Source organism: Ascaphus truei, chromosome 4, assembly GCF_040206685.1.
Source record: "Ascaphus truei isolate aAscTru1 chromosome 4, aAscTru1.hap1, whole genome shotgun sequence".
Classification (NCBI taxonomy): Eukaryota; Metazoa; Chordata; class Amphibia; order Anura; family Ascaphidae; genus Ascaphus; species Ascaphus truei.
The window spans coordinates 244,117,259-244,137,721 of NC_134486.1; the positions used below are offsets into that span (position 1 = coordinate 244,117,259).

Below are 20,463 nucleotides of genomic sequence, written 5' to 3' on the forward strand. Positions count from 1 at the left end.
TGCTCAAACCTCACTGGTGGGACCTGTGTCACGGGTTCCAAGGGTTAAGTATTGCTCAAAACATCCAGGGGGAGCATGTGTGTGTACAAATTGAAAGCATTTGGGTCCTTGGTTGGGGCGAAAGATAGCCCCTTACTCAATACCCCCCTTTTTCTATTTCTGATCAGTTATATTTGCTGATGTTAAAGATATTGATACTAGCTTTTAATGATGAATTCCTAGAGTTTGCTTTTTCTTTTCCCTTCTCTCTTTCCTCTGAACTTTATTTTCTTTTTCTTATTCTCCCTATCCTTTCTAGTTCCCTGCTCGAGTCTAGCCTTGTCTCTTTTGCTGTCCTTCCCCTCCGGCTCCCCTAAAAAAGGTGAATAACACCTCCTAAATGGATGTTCTGGGGACCTATATCTACCTGTAGTTTCATGCTCAGGGGATCGATGATAGTGTCTCTTATGGGTATTATCTTCATTTCTTGTGTTTTCCCTTGTCCAGGGTACATATCTCTCCTGGAGTTGTAGTTTATTCCCGTAGTGCACCCTTTTTTTTAAATACAGTGTAGCACTGTTCCCCCAAAGTGGGAGATACACAGCTTCTGCTACCTAGAGTGTGGTGCGCATACCTGTTAGGGTCAGGAGAGCTGAGATGATCTGCGGTGATATGGAGATCAGGACAAGCTTAGGTTCTTCCTCTGAGCTGCTTCTCAGGGTGCTTAGCGCCTCCAGCCATAGTGGACTCCAGGGTGTCTGGAGATCAGTCCCCAATATTGCACACTTCTTTCCCCCCTGCCCAGGGACTGACACGCAGGCAGAGGTATGATGAACAAGGGGTCTTTATTGCAGTCACTGAATTAGATGTTTCATGCACAGCGGTGCAGAGTCTTAGAGGCTCCAAGCCTATGAATTGTGCTGGACCCCGGTACTATGGAGTAATCTATAGCAATCAGATGTTCCCCCAGCACCAAAGAACTGGGGGTGGGCATGCTCATCCCTGATGGGAGAGTCTCACAACCCTACGGGTCTCTTCCTCATCCAGACCAGGACTGACTAAATTTGGCACTCCCTCCCATCAGGAACAAGAAGGGGTGGGCTCATGGTCTATACAAGGGGGGCGCAAACTTTTTTCCCTGCGCCCCCCTGCCGGCTGTCCCCTCACTCCCGCGCCCCCCCCAACCCCAAATTAATGACGTCACGTTGCCATAGCAACGTGACGTCACATCACCTTGCAGCGTCATTTTGACGCCGTGTTGCCATGGCGACGCAGGGAGGAAGCCGCTGGAGCCACGGTAAGTTAGGTTTACAGAGGCCCTGCAGCTCCCCCGGTACTTAATTTAAGCCCCCCCGTCGGCAGTCTCGCGCCCCACAGTTTACGCACCGCTGGTCTATACCTATCCTTGATAGGCTTACACAGGCAATGAGTCACCACCACACTCCTGTCCATCAGAGAGGAGCATGTAGGGGGGGTTAAAAGCCCACGGATTAACCTGTCACTGCCCAGACTGCTTAGGACTGACGTGACTGGGAGGAGAGACAGGTAGAATGGACTTACCATGTTACACAGTTTACTATGTTGTCGGTTTACATTTTTTTACTTGATGGACTGGAGCCACTTGTGTTGCAGAGTGGCATTTTCTATTCTTTTCAGTACTGGAACATCATTACACCGTTTCCCCCCTATGCCATGTACTTTGCATCTGCATACATGTGTGCAGTAGCATTATATCCAAAAAGCAGCAACCCTTTCACTGCCTGAGAGGCCAGCAACAACACATTGCTCTGGCAACACAACATTTTGAAAAACAGGCTGCAAATTGCTTCGACCCTCTTGAAATCTGGGCACTGTACCAGCACTTTATTATGTAAACCGACCACCAGTGGCTGCAGCACAATGGCAGGTATGTAGAATATGCTTCATTTTCATGGCTAAAATGCTTTGAGCAGAGCACGTGTTGTGAGGTGTCTGGGACACTGACGTCACGAGCACAGACGCGCCCCCTTTGTTAGTGACCTCGAGAGAGAAAGAGAGGACCACGGTCTCCATGGCAACCGCTCTCTCCTCTACCGTCGCCACCTACGTCATCCTCACTGACGTAGGTGATGCCCCCCCTCTCCCTGGTCTCCCTTTTTCCCACCGTCTCGCGCTCTCTTTCTCTCCCCGGCACGCGGCGCCCACGCGTGGTTACACGTTGTGTCCCGCACATGTGGGCAAGGTAACGGTAAATAACGGACGTGGTAACGGTCATTACAAGTTCAATCTAGACACGGGGTGCAGGGGGAGGGAGGGGGGGGGCGTGTGAACTCAACCCTACGGCCATCTCTGCCGCACTGACCCCCATACTGACCATCTCCACCCCCCTCTCCGGTGATGGCGCTGATCCCCTGCCAGGTGCTGCGGGCCGCCATCCTGCTCTCATACCTGTCCGTGCTGTGCCACTACAAGGCCATAGAGATGCCCGCGCATCACACCTATGGGGGCAGCTGGAAATTCCTCACTTTCATTGACCTGGTGAGTCACTATACACAGACCGCAGATCCTCCATATCAATACATAGTGTACTCATACTGCATGTGTGTTTGTGTAAATAGAAACACATTCACCTAGATACTCTATGTGTACTGCAATGTACTTTTATATATAGCAAGATAGTCTGATCATATACATGCACAAACACAGGTAGGTGTCTGGGTGTGTGTGTGAAACACATTACATATAGTTATATATAATAATAACAACTTTATTTCATGTAAAGCGCGGCATAATTGCAGATGATATATATATATATATATACATATATATATATATATATATATATATATATATATATACACACACACACACACACACACACCACATACACAGTATATTTTAGATGTAGCCGTGTTATCGGATTATCAATGAGGCAAAGTCTTATGTAACATACTGTAGTCAAATCACTTCTCTGCATTTTGTTCAGAAAATGTAAGTAATTTAGCTGATGAGATTGTATTTGTTTAGCACCACCTGAAATAATGTGTACAGTGTATATACGGTGAGGTCGTTGCTGTCAGAAATTGGGGGATGGGGGGGAGGGTGTTGAGACAGTGCGTGTGTTTAAAATCTGGACGTTTAGGAATTAGTCCTAGTGCAACGTGACCTAATCCAGCGTCAATCAGTCGTGATTTTTGTATGTTCTGTCTTTTTTTAAACGTTTCATTATTCATTATTCACGATGGTCTTGAACACATGTTCACCCCTGTTTATCAGTAGTCAAATCACCACTGTATTTGACTTTACTTTTAAAATTTGGCCAAGACTGTTTGTTAAACTCGGAGCAAATGTTTATTCATGGGGAACAAAGAAGGGAAGTAAGTTTCTGCCACTGTGCGATTGTTTAATTATTATTATTATTGAAAAAAAAAATTAGTTTGTAAAAATGCTCTAGGTCCTCAAAGCTCTGGGTGTCCCCAATTGGCAATATTTGTAATTCTTATGCTTTTGCCAGTACTAACGAGGACAAACAAAGATGGCTGGGGGATCACCCAATTGGAAGCTGCAATGTCATCTCAAGATGATGTCACGGCTTTCTATTGGTAAAGCTGACGCCAATTGCCAAAATGTTTATCCCGTAGAAGAATTCTTGCATGGGAATCTCAGAATACAATATTTCAGGGACTGAGGCACTTTGTAGCCGCGGGGTAGCTCCGGGGATTGTTTCAAAAAGGGGGAAAATATATGTAAAATAAATTGAGCAGCACGGTTTGGCACATTATGGCGCCTTACCTTACCTTATCACCGATTAGTAAATTAGAGCCTGTGTGCTGAGCAGCATGTTGTTTTCTTTTCAGAGTCTCAACAGAAAAAAACTGCCTTATTTTGTTAAATATACAAACAAAATTATCATTTTGCTTTATGGATGTTCAAGGCTGCGCTTATAGTGACAGCGACGCGAGGTCGCGACAAAACATATGTATTGCCGCCGTCGCGTGTTCTTATAGTAAGCGCGACGTGACGCTGACGGTGCAAATTTTTGAAGCTGGTCAAATTTAATTTTTCAGAGGCTGTCGCCACAATTGACAGCCTCTGAACCAATCAATGGACAGGTCGCTTGCGACGTAGCTGCAAAGCGAATGACAGCTTTTGCTAGCGGTGACGGCGACGGGTGACATCATCCATCACGTCACCGTCGCGCGCACTATAAGCTCGGTCTAAAGCAGTAGTCCAAGCTGGTCGCCCTTTTCTTTGCATACTATTTATATTTACTTTAAGACTGTGGTTTCCAGCCTTTTTTTTTACCTTGTGTCACCCCCTGCTAGAAAATATTTGTTACGCGAACCCCTAATTAATAAATCTTAGTCTTCTGACTTTTGCTAACAAAACTGTTTGTCTGATCCCAGGCAGTATAGTGTCTTGAGCTTGTAGGGGGATTACGCTTAATAAGGCCCCAAACTGCACCTCAGTGTGTGCAGACAGCATAGGTGGTATAGCTGTCAATCAATGCGGGCGCTTCAAAATTCATGCCCCATAATGCCTTGTAGCTGTTGAAGCAAGCATTGCGGTGAGTGACTTTGGAAGCTCCTGATGTAATTGACAGCTCTACCACCCACGCTAAGATGCAGTTTGGGCCTTACTAAGTGAGCAGTCTCCACATCCCTACATGGACTCATGAACCCACTATACTGCCTGGGATCCGCCATTATATATGTTTTGGGGTCAACACCTCCCATATTGAAAAAAATTGAATGAAATGAATCATCCTCCTTCCATCCGCCGCTAATGGAACAGGTTTTATATATATTTTTAAGTAGCTACCACGTCATTAGGCACTTATCGTGCCAGAAACCATGACGTAGCAGCTATGCCAGGCACTCAAAGGGTTAAGGAAATCTATTCCATACATTGTCAGGTTTATAGAATATTTTTCACAGCTAAATTGCCCCTTTAACCATTAGGCTGGAATGCTTGCTCTGTAGCACAAGATATGCCATTTTTATTCTGCTCGGTTCCCAGCTTGCAATAGAGTGATTTGGAAAAAAATTGATTTGGAAAAATTGATTTGCAAAGTGATTTGGAAAAAAAAAATCCCCCGCACTGCTTTTTGAATTCATCTTTCACATTTCTAATGTTCAAAAATTTAACATTTAAAAACAACTCAGATACGTTATGTTACCAAACCAAACACAGCTTCTCTGTTCAAGAATGGCACCTTCAAAGATAGAAAGGCGACAGAAGCAGAAAGTACAAATTTTCCACGTTGATACTTCCATATGTTCACTATTAGTTAGCACAAGCCCTAGGTCAGGGGCGGCCATGACTGGTTGGTTCAGGCGGTAATTGGGAGCGTCAGGGACTAATTCAGTAGCTGTGGTATGGGTACCAGTTCAAGGTCAGGGTGATGCCGTAGTAAAGGTGGGCGGTTGCAGTGTCTGGGAATGCCCCTGCTGTGCCTCTGGTAATGGGAAAGGCAGCTGCGGATGTATCCATCCAGAGAGATCGGACGACAAATCTAAGGGTGAGGAGAAAGGGGTAGATGATAACAGCTATAGGGACGTAAGTATGTGCCTGGCAGGGCTTCTAGGTCTGCATTTGGCTCAGGCAGTTAAGGAGTGGATTAAAAAAGATGATTACATATAAATATCTTTGCTGTTGCTAGGGTATAAGGATGCTAAGGCGAAGTTGGATAGCTCTAAAGATAAGGACGCGGACCGGGATCCTAATCCAAAGACGTTTTGGAATTGGCTAGAGGGGTATGCCATTTTAGCCACAATAACTGTGGAGAAAGAGCTGTGGAAGTGCACAGCACTAATTCGCTATATGGATACCATTTGGGAGGCTCACCAGATGTATGAGGGGGTGGGTGTGTGTGGCTGCTTTATGATGAGGCTTTTTGGCAGCACGTGTCAGTGAATGAGAAGGTTAGATGGCATTATAAGCATATGGATCTGTGGCTGTCCATAATGATGCCTCAGTGGCCCGGGTCCCTCTGGGTCAGTGGCCGGTGTTTCGCATAACTCGGGGCCATCGGCTGAATGTAAGCACGAGTTGTGCTGGCTTTTTAATGACAGCGCATGCAAGTTCAGCAAAACCTGCAAGTTTAGCCACGAGTGCTCAACATGTGGTGGTGACCATGCGGCTAGCAGGTGTTTCTGCAAGCAGAAGGGCAGAGAGGGAAAAGGGGTAGCACCCGAGGTGGGCGGTATCCCCGAACTAGCGGCAGGTGCACAGTAGAGCATGGCGGCGGTACAGATGGTCGCATTCATTCCGTACTGGGTTGTATATGTTGATTAGTAGCGAGTAGATGTTGGCTCTTTTAACCGATTTAAATTCATAATTCGTTTCAGCACGAGGGTTATCCGGGGACACATCCTCTCCGATGTCCTGTGTAATCGGCAGCGGTTGGGTGCCCAGGTGTTCTGTGTTCTCTCCACGTGGGGGGTAACAGCTTTTTCAGCTGTGGACACTGTACTTACGTCACGAGACGGAGCGGGATTGGGGTACATTGATGGCGTTGTTCCCGGGTGTAAGGAGGGTTTTTGTGGTAGACAGTGGGGTATAACACGGCATAGGGGGTTGGACGAGACTAATTTAAGGCCTGAAATATTCTCCCTTGTGGCGGGGGATTTTGTGCGTGCCAGACTGGGCCCTTGGGCAGGTGGTGGGCTAATGCCCTGGGTTGTTTCAGGCAGATGGTGTAATGCCAGGTTGGTAGGTATTACCATGGTGGCTGAGCCGGTTATTGGGCCAGCAGGGGGTTACAAACCATGTGTATGCGTGGGCTCAAGACACAGCCATGGGCAGTCTGGCACGGTCCGGCCTACAGGTTATATAAATACCTATATTATACGAGTTAAATAAAGCTGTGGCTGTTGATGATGGTGAATGGTATCATATTTGCTGATAGAAAATAATTTGTAAGGTGGATATGTATAAACAATTATTCATTCACACTGGAACCAGTCATACTGTTTCTTGTGTACATGAACTGCAATGATGTCTAAAGTGAGAACATTCTTAAAGTAACATTATGTTTTGGAGCCACTTTGTTACAATTCACATAATGCACAAAGCAGTAAAGAGAATTTTGCAGGCCTGCGTCACTGTCACAAAGGGTTCAGTTTTGATGTCTACAGGAGCTGAAGACGTAACTTCCCTAATTACAGAGGAACTGTCATCATACTGTATGTTGACCCAGGTTCTACACTCCAAAGCCACTTAGCTGAACAGTTGGCAGTTGAAAGTATAGAGTTCCTATAACTTGTAACTCTGTAATTGGCATTTCTTTCAGATGTGTCTTGAAGAAAAGTTTGGTAGATTGTTCATAGACACTGCTATACAGTGGGTGCATAAACGCTGAACACATCAAAGGCTTCCTACTTGTTTTCATGCTAGAATTCTAGTTTCTTCAAAAAAGAAGATTTTGGATACATCAGCAGTTGTAATCGTGTTTATAGACAGGAAATGTATTGTGTGTAAATGTTTCTCACAGGACCTGATGTTGCCTCCTGTTAGTGAACCTGTTATAGAAATTATGTATGTAAAAACAATGATTCATTACTCCTCTGGTCAGGTAAGACGGTTCAAGGTTGTTTGAGCTGTACTGTTTTGCATGTATTCATTGGTAAAAGGGTGAATCACTTTGAGTAATGCAATTAATGAATGAGCTGTCAGCAATAAAGAAGTAAATACATAAAGGCATAATTTGTCAAATGCTTTTATCATAAAAATGTTCAAGCAGAGATCAACGTGACTTAAAAGAGTAGAGGTGATGCGTCTTACAAATGATATGTGTGTTTATATATATATATATATATATTTTTTTATATATATATATATATATATATATATATATATATAAAACAAAAAGCAGCAGCCAGCACTCCAAGCAACAAATGTAAAGTCAAGGTGCATGCTCCATAGAAATCAATATAGAAACCCTGTCTTCCCATAAGAAAAGGCACAAAAGCAGCAACACTCAGATAAAGCAAAAAGACATGTATTAGCAGTTACAAAACAGCACACTATAAACCCAACGTTTCAGTCCTAGGCAGGACAGCACCCCCCTGAGGAAGGGTTGGGTTTATAGTGTGCTGTTTTGTAACTGCTAATACATGTCTTTTTGCTTTATCTGAGTGTTGCTGCTTTTGTGCCTTTTCTTATGGGAAGACAGGGTTTCTATATATATATATATATATATATATATATATATATATATATATGAAAAAATCACACTCAGTTGGCACACTGTAAACAATTGTAAGATGCTGATGCTTGCCCCATATGCACATGTAAAAAGTAGATTTTACCAGATTGGAGTCCGGAAAAAACGAGACAGCACACAGTCCAGTAGTTCCAATGAAGCTGTATTCAAAGTAACATGGCACCACCTCCAACGTTTCGGTCCTCTGAACGTGACCTTCCTCAGGGACTTCTACTGGACTGTGTGCTGTCTCGTTTTTTCCGGACTCCAATCTGGTAAAATCTACTTTTTATATATATCTTATACTATATTAGTGAAAGCACTGTATGTTTGCCTGCCTGCCTGCCTGCATGCATGCATGCATGCCTGCCTGCTGGATGTCCGGTGTCCCTAGCGGCAATCTCATTGGTCCCTTGGCCCGCCCGCCCCCGCACACCTCTCATTGGCCTCACACACTCACACCACCCCCTTGGCCCGCCCCCCACACCACTCATTGGCCTGAGGCGGAGTGACGGGCCAAAGGTCCAAAAAAATAAATAAACACACACACACACACACACACACACACACACACACACACACACACACACACACACACACACACACACACACACACACACACCCCTCTCCCCTCTCTCCCCTCTCTCCCCTCTCTCCCCTCTCTCCCCTCTCTCCCCTCTCTCCCCTCTCTCCCCTCTCTCCCCTCTCTCCCCTCTCTCCCCTCTCCAAATCACCTTTTCCCCCTCCCCAGCGGCATCACCTCTTCCCCCTCCCCAGCGGCATCACCTCTTCCCCCTCCCCAGCGGCATCACCTCTTCCCCCTCCCCAGCGGCATCACCTCTTCCCCCTCCCCAGCGGCATCACCTCTTCCCCCTCCCCAGCGGCATCACCTCTTCCCGCTCCAAATCACCTCTCCCCGCTCCAAATCACCTCTCCCCGCTCCAAATCACCTCTCCCCGCTCCAAATCACCTCTCCCCGCTCCAAATCACCCCTCCCCGCTCCAAATCACCTCTCCCCGCTCCAAATCACCTCTCCCCGCTCCAAATCACCTCTCCCCGCTCCAAATCACCCCTCCCCGCTCCAAATCACCCCTCCCCGCTCCAAATCACCTCGCTTCCCGCCTCCCCGCTCCAAATCACCTCGCTTCCCGCAGCTGCCACGCGGCGCGTAAGATGGCGGACCCCCTTCCTCCCTCGCGGCGCCGAGTCAGACGGTGGCGGCGCCCGGAAGTACAGGTAGGTGTCGCTCCCCACCTCCGGCGCCAAACGGAACTGAGAAAGGGCGCATCAACTGAGGTGTGTGTGTGTGTGTGTGTGTGTGTGTGTGTGTGTGTGTGTGTGTGTGTGTGTGTCACTGTCCACTGCCCCCTGCCCCCCCCTCCTATCCACTGCCCCCCCCTCCTGTCCACTGCCCCCCCCTCCTGTCCACTGCCCCCCCTCCTGTCCACTGCGTCCCCCCTCCTGTCCACTGCGTCCCCCCTCCTGTCCCCCCTCCTGTCCACTGCCCCCCCCCTCCTGTCCACTGCCCCCCCCCTCCTGTCCACTGCCCCCCCCCCTCCTGTCCACTGCCCCCCCTCCTGTCCACTGCCCCCCCCTCCTGTCCACTGCCCCCCCCCTCCTGTCCACTGCCCCCCCCTCCTGTCCACTGCCCCCCCCTCCTGTCCACTGCCCCCTCCCTCCTGTCCACTGCCCCCCCCCCTCCTGTCCACTGCCCCCCCCCTCCTGTCCACTGCCCCCCCCTCCTGTCCACTGCCCCCCCCTCCTGTCCACTGCCCCCCCCCTCCTGTCCACTGCCCCCCCCTCCTGTCCACTGCCCCCCCCCTCCTGTCCACTGCCCCCCCTCCTGTCCACTGCCCCCCCCTCCTGTCCACTGCCCCCCCCTCCTGTCCACTGCCCCCCCCTCCTGTCCACTGCCCCCCCCCCCTCCTGTCCACTGCCCCCCCCCCTCCTGTCCACTGCCCCCCCCCCTCCTGTCCACTGCCCCCCCCCTCCTGTCCACTGCCCCCCCCCCTCCTGTCCACTGCCCCCCCCCTCCTGTCCACTGCCCCCCCCCCTCCTGTCCACTGCCCCCCCCCCCTCCTGTCCACTGCCCCCCCCCTCCTGTCCACTGCCCCCCCCCTCCTGTCCACTGCCCCCCCCCTTGACGCCCCCCCCCCTCCCTTTGACGCCCCCCCTCCCTTTGACGCCCTCCCTTTGACGCCCCCCCCCCTCCCTTTGACGCCCCCCCCTGCCTTTGACGCCCCCCCCTGCCTTTGACGCCCCCCGCGCACACACTGACTGACTGCCGCACGCACGCACACACTGACTGACGCGCACACAAAGCCTGACTGACGCACGCACACACTGACTGAGGCACACACTGACTGTGTGTGCGTCAGTCAGTCTGTGTGTGTTTGTGTTTCTGCCTCAGACTCACTGACGCGCGAGCAAACACACAGTGACTGACGCACACACGCTACATGAAGCTGTAAAGGAGGGAGGGAGGGGGGGGACTGGATTGATGTGAATGGGGGACAAACAGAGAGAGGGGGGAGGAGAGAGAGGAACGGGAACATTACATCCCGGGCAACGCCGGGTCTCTCAGCTAGTATATATATATATATATATATATATTGTGTGTATGTATGTGTATATATATATATATAATCAAAAAATAAATAGATGATACCGTTTTGTGGCTAACGAAATGCTTTTATTTGTGCGAGCTTTCGAGATACACTGATCTCTTCTTCCGGCGATGTTACAATGAATGAAGCAAGCAAAAGCTTACACGGTACTGATACCTCTACATGTATATATATATATATATATATTTTTTTTTTCTTTCTGTTCTTAAGGCTGATTAATCTCCAGTGATAAAGATTGATGTGGTCTCAACAGATTTCACATGGTGCACACAATTTAACAAACAAATATAAATAATCTGAGCTGTACTGTGGGAGGAATTTAACCTTTTCACTGCCAGAAGACAATGCACCTCTGGTCCCTCTAAGCAACAAAGGGTTATTTCAGTTTTACATCTGTTTGACCAGAAGCAACCCAATATACAGAGGTCACTGAGGACGCCAAAGGCGAAACGCGTTTGACAGAATTTGGACCATCCAGGCCACCGTAGTTGGAAGGAGAAAGCTCTATCTGGCTTTAGGATTGGACTACTGCCGATGCACATGTGCAGGAGCAGAGCTGAAGCAGGAGGTCAGTGAAGGGAGCAACCAGGACTGTGCACGAGCCCGGGCGAGTCCAACGCTGACGCCGACAGCTGACGTCACTTCCTACGCCGAGACAGACGCCGCACCGACGCCTTGAGATACAAGGGAGAGGCATGTGGAGTCCAGAGTGAAAATCCTTTCAATGCCATATGCCTATGGTCGTTTGCACATTTAAGAAGAATCTCCTTTTCATGGATCTGATATCTATGTAAGTGTTCTTCTGTTTAATACCAATCTACATTAAGCTGCACATTAATTTCATTCTAATCACCCCTCTTCTGTGGTTTGTTGCTTTATTTTTTCCCGACATATCTTGGGAACCACGAGTATAACCACGCGCCGGAGGACTCCTTTTTTCCTTGATTGACATTTGGTGGAGGACTTTGAATCACCTCTATGAACTCTGGCAGCTGGACTTCTCTATGCATTTATTGAATATCTGCATTTGAATCATCAAACGGTTGACACTACTATATCTTTTTTCCGTAGCTGTTTAAACCTAGGCTGATATTTTATTAAATACTTTTTTTTTTAATAGGGCAGTACATCTTAACAGGATTTTTTTTCACAGTAACTTGCCCCTTCACATAAGGCTGGGTATTTTGTGGCACGAAAGGGAGATCAAAAGGACACAATCTAACATAATACTGAACAGCTTGCGCTGTTGCCGGTCGAGGCTGTGACTGACAGGTCAGTCAGTGCTACACGGCAACATAGGAGCCAGGATGACATTTTTAGGCGCCACATTTTTACATCCATGATATGTATACATAAATATTATTTCAAGATGGAGTCATTTTGTACAAATCATCTTTCCCGTTTCAAATTTATTCCATACTGAACTCTGCATAGTTTTTACAGTGATAAACTTTTGGGGACTGGCACTTCGGAGGCCCCATGACTTAGTGGCTACTGTACGTCATGCCCAACAGAAAGTTTTATTTGCCACTTAGATCGCGTGCTGAGTTCCCATGGAGTGCAGGACGCGATCTGCCCACTGAAGAAACGGAGGAGGACTCCTCTTTCATTTGCTGCAAAATGGCCGCCGCGGTCACTTGACTGCACTGTGCCAGAGGAGCCGCGGTACTCGGGTGCTGCGACCCCTCTGACACTTAAAGGGTTAAAGATGTACTCTTTTACTCTGTTACATTGTTACACATACAGCTATTTACTGAAGTACTATCCTAGATTTTGTATGCTAAAGCACCCAAGAAATATTTGCCACAATTCTTATTTCCTAAGACATACTTGCACGTGCTTTGTACAGTGGGGCAATGTGTGGCAAGCACTTACATTAGCTGTATAGATGGAGCAGATATTATTGCACCCATAAACGCAATAACGGCTGGTGCATTATTTACCGATAGGGCTGTTGAAAAAAATGATTAAGGAGATAACTCGTGTTATTTAACACATTATTTTGTGTGTTAATCCACGTTAACAGGTGTAACACTGCCTGCTACATCTGTAATAGTTATGACATTCCCTAACCTCATTTTATCTGCTGTACCAATCACTGCAAAATTGAGCATGACACTTGCTGTCGGTATACTTATTGTCCCTTAACATGTAGTCAGCATTGTGGAAAATTGGTGTGAAAAATATTTTCATGGGGTTTAGCGTTTGTGAGTAAATATGTTCTGAAGGTATATGTTTCTGATAGCTAACTATGCTGTCAAAATCTGTAAACATTTCTTGTTAACAGGATTGAATTATTAACCATATACAAAGGCAGATGTAAAGGTCTGCACTAGCTGTTCCTCTGAGATCACCAAGAAAATAAGACAACACGCTGTGAAAATGTGCTTGACCTTAATTTGCTTGCGAATGCTGTGCAAAGTGTTGAAAATTTGCATGCAGCATAGGACACAAGCACTCCCACTCTGACAGACTCAGAGCCTTTTGGATTATATGAATCATCCAAAAAATGTTTACCTTGCTGTGCAGTCACACAGCAGTATAGCATGCAAACGTGGCATTCAAATGGGGAAAATCAACGGACCTTTTTAGTGATAAATGGTGAAAGGTACATTTCCCCTTAGAACTCTGTGCGGTATAATTATCAAACCAGGTGGCCCAAATGATTGTACTAGAGGGTATTTATAATTCTGCACATTTGAAAAACTTGCAAAATTATTTCTAATGATGTGTATGTGTGTATTTATGTTAGCTATATAGCTTGCAGCAATTAAAACCACATTGCATGTTTGTGACAATATGTAACAATATATATATATATATATATATATATATATATATATATATATATATACATACACACACACACACACACACACACACACACACAAATATGTGTATCCATATATACTTCTCTTTCTCTTTCACTGTTGGGTGCCGGTGCAGAAAAGTCTCCAGCTGCTGCACAATGTCTTCGAATCAGAGCTGTCAATCACTGCTCTGCTTCCCAAAGTCACGCCCCACAATGCCTTGCATATGACTGCATATGACTGCACAAGACTTTATGGTGCAACTTCTAGAAGCAGAGTGGTGATTGAGAGCTCTGTTCTTGAAGATGTTCTGCAGCAGCCATTGTCCATATGTCCCCACCAATTTTCCACTCGTCCTGAACAAGTAGATCTTTCTAGCCCTGTATGTACACATGTATATATACCCATCCTCATTGCCTCATTGCTTCATTGCATAGCCAGTTAACCAACCCCACATTGATGTGACCCATTAAGGTCGAAACGGGGTGGGTTTTCTGGCTATGTATCTTAACCCTGGCTGTGCTTAAAGCTGTGACCATGCAGCAAGCTTAAGCCTATAGGGAACCATGTTAAAATGGTTTTGAAGCAAAAGGTGACACTGTGTGCCCATTTGCATGTCATTTCACAGAATCCCTTGCTGCAGTGGAAGTGTGGGTGATAATGGTGAAAGGCGGGGTTGCAGACCTGCCTAAGACATGCAAATGAGCATACAGGAATATTTCCATTTGCTATATGCTTTGCTGTGGAGGGTTTTTGTCACTTTTTTTACCCACCATAACTTAACTAAGTATGTTAAACTCCATCCTCATTGCTTCATTGCATAGCCAGTTAACCAACCCCACACTGATGAGACCCATTAAGGTCGAAACGGCTGTCTGTGGGTGGGTTTTCTGGCTATGCATCGTAACCCTGGCTGTGCTTAAAGCTGTGATCATGCAGCAAGCTTAAGCCTATAGGGAACCATGTTAAAATGGTTTTGAAGCAAAAGGTGACATTGTGTGCCCATTTGCATGTAATTTCCCAGAATCCCTGGCTGCAGTGGAAGTGCTGTGTGCTGGGTGATAATGGTGTAAGGCGGGGTTGCAGACCTGCCTAAGACATGCAAATGAGCATACAGGAATATTTCCATTTGATATATATATATATATATAACCCATGGAAGGTGGGCCCCCCCCCGTACCCTTATTTTGCGTAGTGGAGCATGGGTATCGCAGAGTTTTAAGAACTCGGATTGGAAATAGTCGAGCGCAGAATCAGGGTCGGGAATTAAATAGATTCTGTGCCATGCAAATGAGCATACAGTTATATTTGCATTTGCTATATATATATATATATATATATAATGGAAATATAACTGTATGCTCATTTGCATGGCACAGAATCGATTTAATTCCCGACCCTGATTCTACGCTCGACTATTTCCAATCCGAGTTCTTAAAACTCTGCGATACCCATGCTCCACTACGCAAAATAAGGGTACGGGGGGGGGGCACCTTCCATGGGTTACAACTGACCTTATAGCACTCTACCAGTTCAGGGATACCTTGTGGAAAAGCTACAAAATAACTGGCACTACCAAGGATCTCAGTCACTACAGATGCCTGCGGAACATGTGCACAAGGCAAACAATGCACGCAAAAGCACAATATTAATCTGACAATCTCCACCAGAATACATCAAACCCAGCTAACTTCTGGAAGGTTATCAACAATATATTCCAGCCTTCTAACCATCATCAACCAAGTAATATCACAAAGGGGGATATTACTCTGACAAAACCCACTGACATTGCAAATACATTCAATGATTACTTTGTGGGGTGTGCCACTAATTTATTAGCGAAACGCAACACAAACCACAAACCTGAATCTCATCCTGGGAGTTCCCACATAGCCCCACCCCCTCCCGACACTGCTCACAACTTTCAATTTGGCCCAGTATCCGAAGAGGAGATTACACAAGCGCTCCTCAAATTAAAACTAAGCAGCCAATGTGGACCTGACTTACTACAATCCAGGTTCCTACGACTTGGTGCCCCAGTCATTGCCAAACCAATTGCTTCCATAGTCAACTCTATCCTGTCTGCAGGCCATATCCCTAAGACCTGGAAAACTGCCAGAGTTGTCCCAATCTTCAAAAGTGGGAACAAAAACACTGTCTCAAACTACAGGCCAATCACACTTCTCCCAATTCTATCCAAAGTCATGGGAAAATGTGTCCACTCCCAATTAAGCGATTACTATACCAAGACAAATTTCCCTAGCCAATTCCAATCTGGCTTTCGCCCCAAACACTCCACCGTAACTACCCTGCTAAAAGTTTGCAATGAAATCCAGTGTGGAATGGAACGGGGACAACTCACTGGTGCAGTATTCCTAGATTTTGCAAAAGCTTTTGATACTAGGATCATGCTATCCTGCTTAACAAACTCCAGAGCTCTGGAATTGGGAAGCATGCTTTAAAATGATTTCACTCCTACCTATCAGGTAGATCCCAACATATGTCCATCTCAGGCTCTAACTCCAACCCCCTGAATATCACCTGTGGTGTCCCGCAAGGCTCTGTTCTGGGGCCCCTACTCTTCTCAGTGTTCATCAATGATCTTCCCACAGCTGGAAGGAAGCCTCCATACACATGTATGCAGATGACACAATCCTATATGCACACAGCCATAGCCTCTCTGACCTTCAACACATACTTCAGTCTGACTTTTTGAGACTAGAAAACTGGATTTCCCACAACAAACTGTTTTTAAACACTGACAAGACTGTAACAATGGTATTTGGGACCAAGACTACATTTTTAAAGCTTCCAGTGACTGAGCTCCAGATTAGAACCAACACTAACACCACCCTAACCCCTGTCACTAGTTTTAAATACCTGGGCATATGGTTTGACTCCCACTTAACATTCGGGATGCACATTGATACCCTGACAACCAAGACCTATGCCAAACTAGGGGTACTTTACAGGAACAAATACTCCCTAAGTCTCCTGGTCAGAAAGCGTATCGCACAGCAGATGCTAATGCCAATTATTGACTATGGAGACATAGTATATGGCTCGGCACCTCAAACCCACCTTAGCAAACTTGACACCCTCTACAATTCAATTTGTCGTTTTGTTCTCCAATGCAACAACAACACACATCACTGCGAAATGCTCAAAGAACTAGATTGGTCATCACTCGAGTCTAGGCGCAAAGTTCTCCTTTCCTGTCTTGCCTTTAAATTCTTTATGGGCAAGCTACCCAGCTAACTGAACAAGCTCCTCATCCCTACCACATGCAGCACTCATCATCTGAGATCTGACTCCAAAAGACTGTTCATGGTCCCAAGGCTCAACAAAGTATCCGGCCGTTCCTCCTTCTCTTACCGTGCACCCCAAAACTGGAACAACCTAACGGAGACTCTCACATCCACCACCAGTTTAAGTTCTTCCAAATCTAAGGCCTGGGACATAGTGCCTCTCAAACGTGCTGAGGCACGCTGAGGCTCAGGGAAAGCGGTTTCTTTCCCTGGCCTTACACAGCGCGCCATCAGGGGGCGGGACGGGGGCGGGCTTTGGAAGAGAAAAAGGGGTTTGGAAGAGAAAAAGATTGGACAGTATAGAAAATTTAATTTTCAGGCATGGCAACAGTATACACAATTTGGTTACTTTAAGTCAGCAATCACTATTTATTGTGCTTTTCCCCCCCTTACTATCGGGAAGGTATTAAGCATAAAATACCTAGGATCTCTGAGATAGCGATATAGCTGTCAGCAGCGTCATTGCCAGTAATGTTATAAATACATTTTCCATCATTGACTGGCTATGGCAATAAGTGCCCATTGTAAGTGTAGACTACCAGTGGTAAGAAAACAACAGCAATGTTGCAATGCTGCTTAAAGTTGTTTCTCTCTAAGGCCCAGATCCACAGAGGTCATAGGTGGGTCATTATTTAAATCAACAAGGGACGCTATTTTCTCTGAGTTTAACGCATATCCACAAAGCTAATTATATGCAAAAACAATGGTTGTTGTATGTCCCATAAGCATAGGCTTATCGCCATGTTAAGTTAGCACAACCTTGTGCTAGCTTCAAATAACAAATATAAAATGACGTTACTTCCATCCAGACCCTGTAATATGTGTATGTATGTATGTCTTTATTTATATAGTTTCTTTCGCTGATGGTCAATGTGGTATTTAAACCTCCATTGACCCCTCAGAGGAAGATCGGAAAACTCCTTGGATGAGGAGCTTGCGTATATAGTGTATGATCACAGGGATGAATAAATAAATAAATAACTTACACGGCCTTGTGTAAGTTGTATCCCATCAAGGTTTCTTTCTTTCTTGCTTCTGGATGGTAATACTTCTTCCTTCCTGGTCCTTTTTCTTTCTTTACTTCTCTCTGCGTCCTTGATGCTTCTTGTTTCGATAGGTGGACTCTTCACTGTGGTTCGCCTCTCATATGGATGTGGATATAAACAATAAAGGAAGGCAGTTAGGCATATACAAACACAGGTCAGCTGCGGTAAAGGAATAAAGCAATATAATACTGCTTGTGTTAAATATTGATGGGTAATGTTCCACTCACACGGCCTAATGTGAGTGATCTCCTATCTCCGTATCTTTTTAGCGCCCGTATGGATAACAGGTCATCAGGCGGGTAGGCATACAACCACTAACCAGAGATCAAGAATACAAAAATGGTGGAAGGGAAAATGGTGAGATATATCAAAATACTCACATGGGCCAGTGTGAGTACACACTTGTAGAGGTATCTTTGATGCTCCAGTGGCTAAGGGCTGATGACAATCTAAAATTAAGTGACACTAGGCACTATGGGTAATGATAACTTTATTGGAACTAGCATGCATAGAAATCAGTAATAAACACTAATAAAACTTTCCATGAGCCTGAGGAAGCCCTGTTTAGGGCGAAACGCGTAGCTCTTTGTCACTGGAACTGTGCAGCATTGAGAGAGGAACCAGAGGTGCTGTGGAAACACTCTTCATCCGGACGCGGAGATAAGAGACTTTGTGCCCACCAACCACCAAGAGTTACCTTTTGCTGTTATATCTTCCCCTTTAGAAGCATTATTGGCTTCTTTGATTTTATTCCCCATCACCTTACCCTTTTATTAGTGTTTATTACTGATTTCTATGCATGCTAGTTCCAATAAAGTTATCATTACCCATAGTGCCTAGTGTCACTTAATTTTAGATTGTCATCAGCCCTTAGCCACTGGAGCATCAAAGATACCTCTACAAGTGTGTACTCACACTGGCCCGTGTGAGTATTTTGATATATCTCACCATTTTCCCTTCCACCATTTTTGTATTCTTGATCTCTGGTTAGTGGTTGTATGCCTACCCGCCTGATGACCTGTTATCCATACGGGCGCTAAAAAGATACGGAGATAGGAGATCACTCACATTAGGCCGTGTGAGTGGAACATTACCCATCAATATTTAACACAAGCAGTATTATATTGCTTTATTCCTTTACCGCAGCTGACCTGTGTTTGTATATGCCTAACTGCCTTCCTTTATTGTTTATATCCACATCCATATGAGAGGCGAACCACAGTGAAGAGTCCACCTATCGAAACAAGAAGCATCAAGGACGCAGAGAGAAGTAAAGAAAGAAAAAGGACCAGGAAGGAAGAAGTATTACCATCCAGAAGCAAGAAAGAAAGAAACCTTGATGGGATACAACTTACACAAGGCCGTGTAAGTTATTTATTTATTTATTTATTCATCCCTGTGATCATACACTATATACGCAAGCTCCTCATCCAAGGAGTTTTCCGATCTTCCTCTGAGGGGTCAATGGAGGTTTAAATACCACATTGACCATCAGCGAAAGAAAGTTTATTCCTCTCACATTGTGCTCCCCCATCTCTTCTGGTGTTTCATATCTATCAAGGGTCAGGGATAGACCCTAGTGGGGTATTTTGAGTCACATGAGGATTTTTTAAGAGAACATCAAAAAGGTTGTACCACACCCTTCTTATTTCCAATAAGATATATATATCTAATACTAAACAACGGTTAGAGCAAGCGCCCGAGTATCACACTACAACTTTATTTATATAGTGCTATTAATGTACATAGCGCTTCACAGCAGTAATACACGTCAAATTCATATAAATAACAAATAATACAAATAACACATAAAGGGAAGAAGTGCTTTAGACATAAAAGTAACTTTAGGAAAAGGAGTCCCTTTTGGAGTCTAATTGGTTGGTAGGAAGAACGTATAGAGACAGTAGGAGGGTGTTACTGTTACTATTCTGACGGACCATAAGAAAATTCTCTACATTGAAGGTGCACGTCGCCTAGGGTCGCGACAAGCCCGATGGTCACTTTTTTTCCCTCGCTTCAATTTCATTATTTCGTATTTACCAGGGTCAAAAAACGTGAAGGCAGACGCTCTCTCTCGACAATTTCTCGTGGAAGACAAGGCTGAGGTCCGAGAAGAAACCATACTACCCCCATCTTGTATAATCTCCGCCAACACTTTTGACACATTAGAAGACATCACGCAAGGCCAGTCTGATATTCCGGAGGGTCTCGAGGTTCCAGATGGACGCCTCTACACCGCACCAGCCTATCGCAGAAAAGTGCTGGAATGGGGTCACTCTTCTAAAATCTCCGGACACCCAGGTACATGGAGAACTATCGACCTCCTGGAACTGACCTTTTGGTGGCCCGGTCGAGATACGTAAGGACATAAAGGAATTTGTCACTGCATGTCCGACATGTGCCCAAAAGAAGACTCTCCGTAACAGGCCATCAGGGTTACTGCACCCCTCCCGATTCCAGAATGCCCATGGATGCATCTTTCCATGGATTTCATTGTGGAATTACCCG

The 20,463-nt window shown here is 45.7% G+C and overlaps 1 protein-coding gene across 27 annotated transcripts in view; it reads left to right on the top strand.

The window, feature by feature from the left end:
* The first annotated feature begins 2,069 nt into the window (after positions 1–2,069).
* Positions 2,070–20,463, top strand: part of AIG1 (androgen induced 1) — a 448,408-nt gene continuing 430,014 nt past the window's right edge. For 11 of the 27 annotated variants that reach the window (XR_012801077.1, XR_012801079.1, XR_012801083.1 and 8 more), the window contains exon 1: positions 2,076–2,496. Coding sequence is in view for 17 of the 27 variants with exons in the window: in XM_075597121.1 (XP_075453236.1) it covers positions 2,356–2,496 (141 nt within the window). In the remaining 10 variants the exon portion in view is untranslated. Of the gene's footprint in view, positions 2,497–7,252; positions 7,717–20,463 lie in introns of those variants that run through there. The other 16 variants (XR_012801076.1, XR_012801085.1, XM_075597119.1 and 13 more) reach the window with 7 other exon arrangements.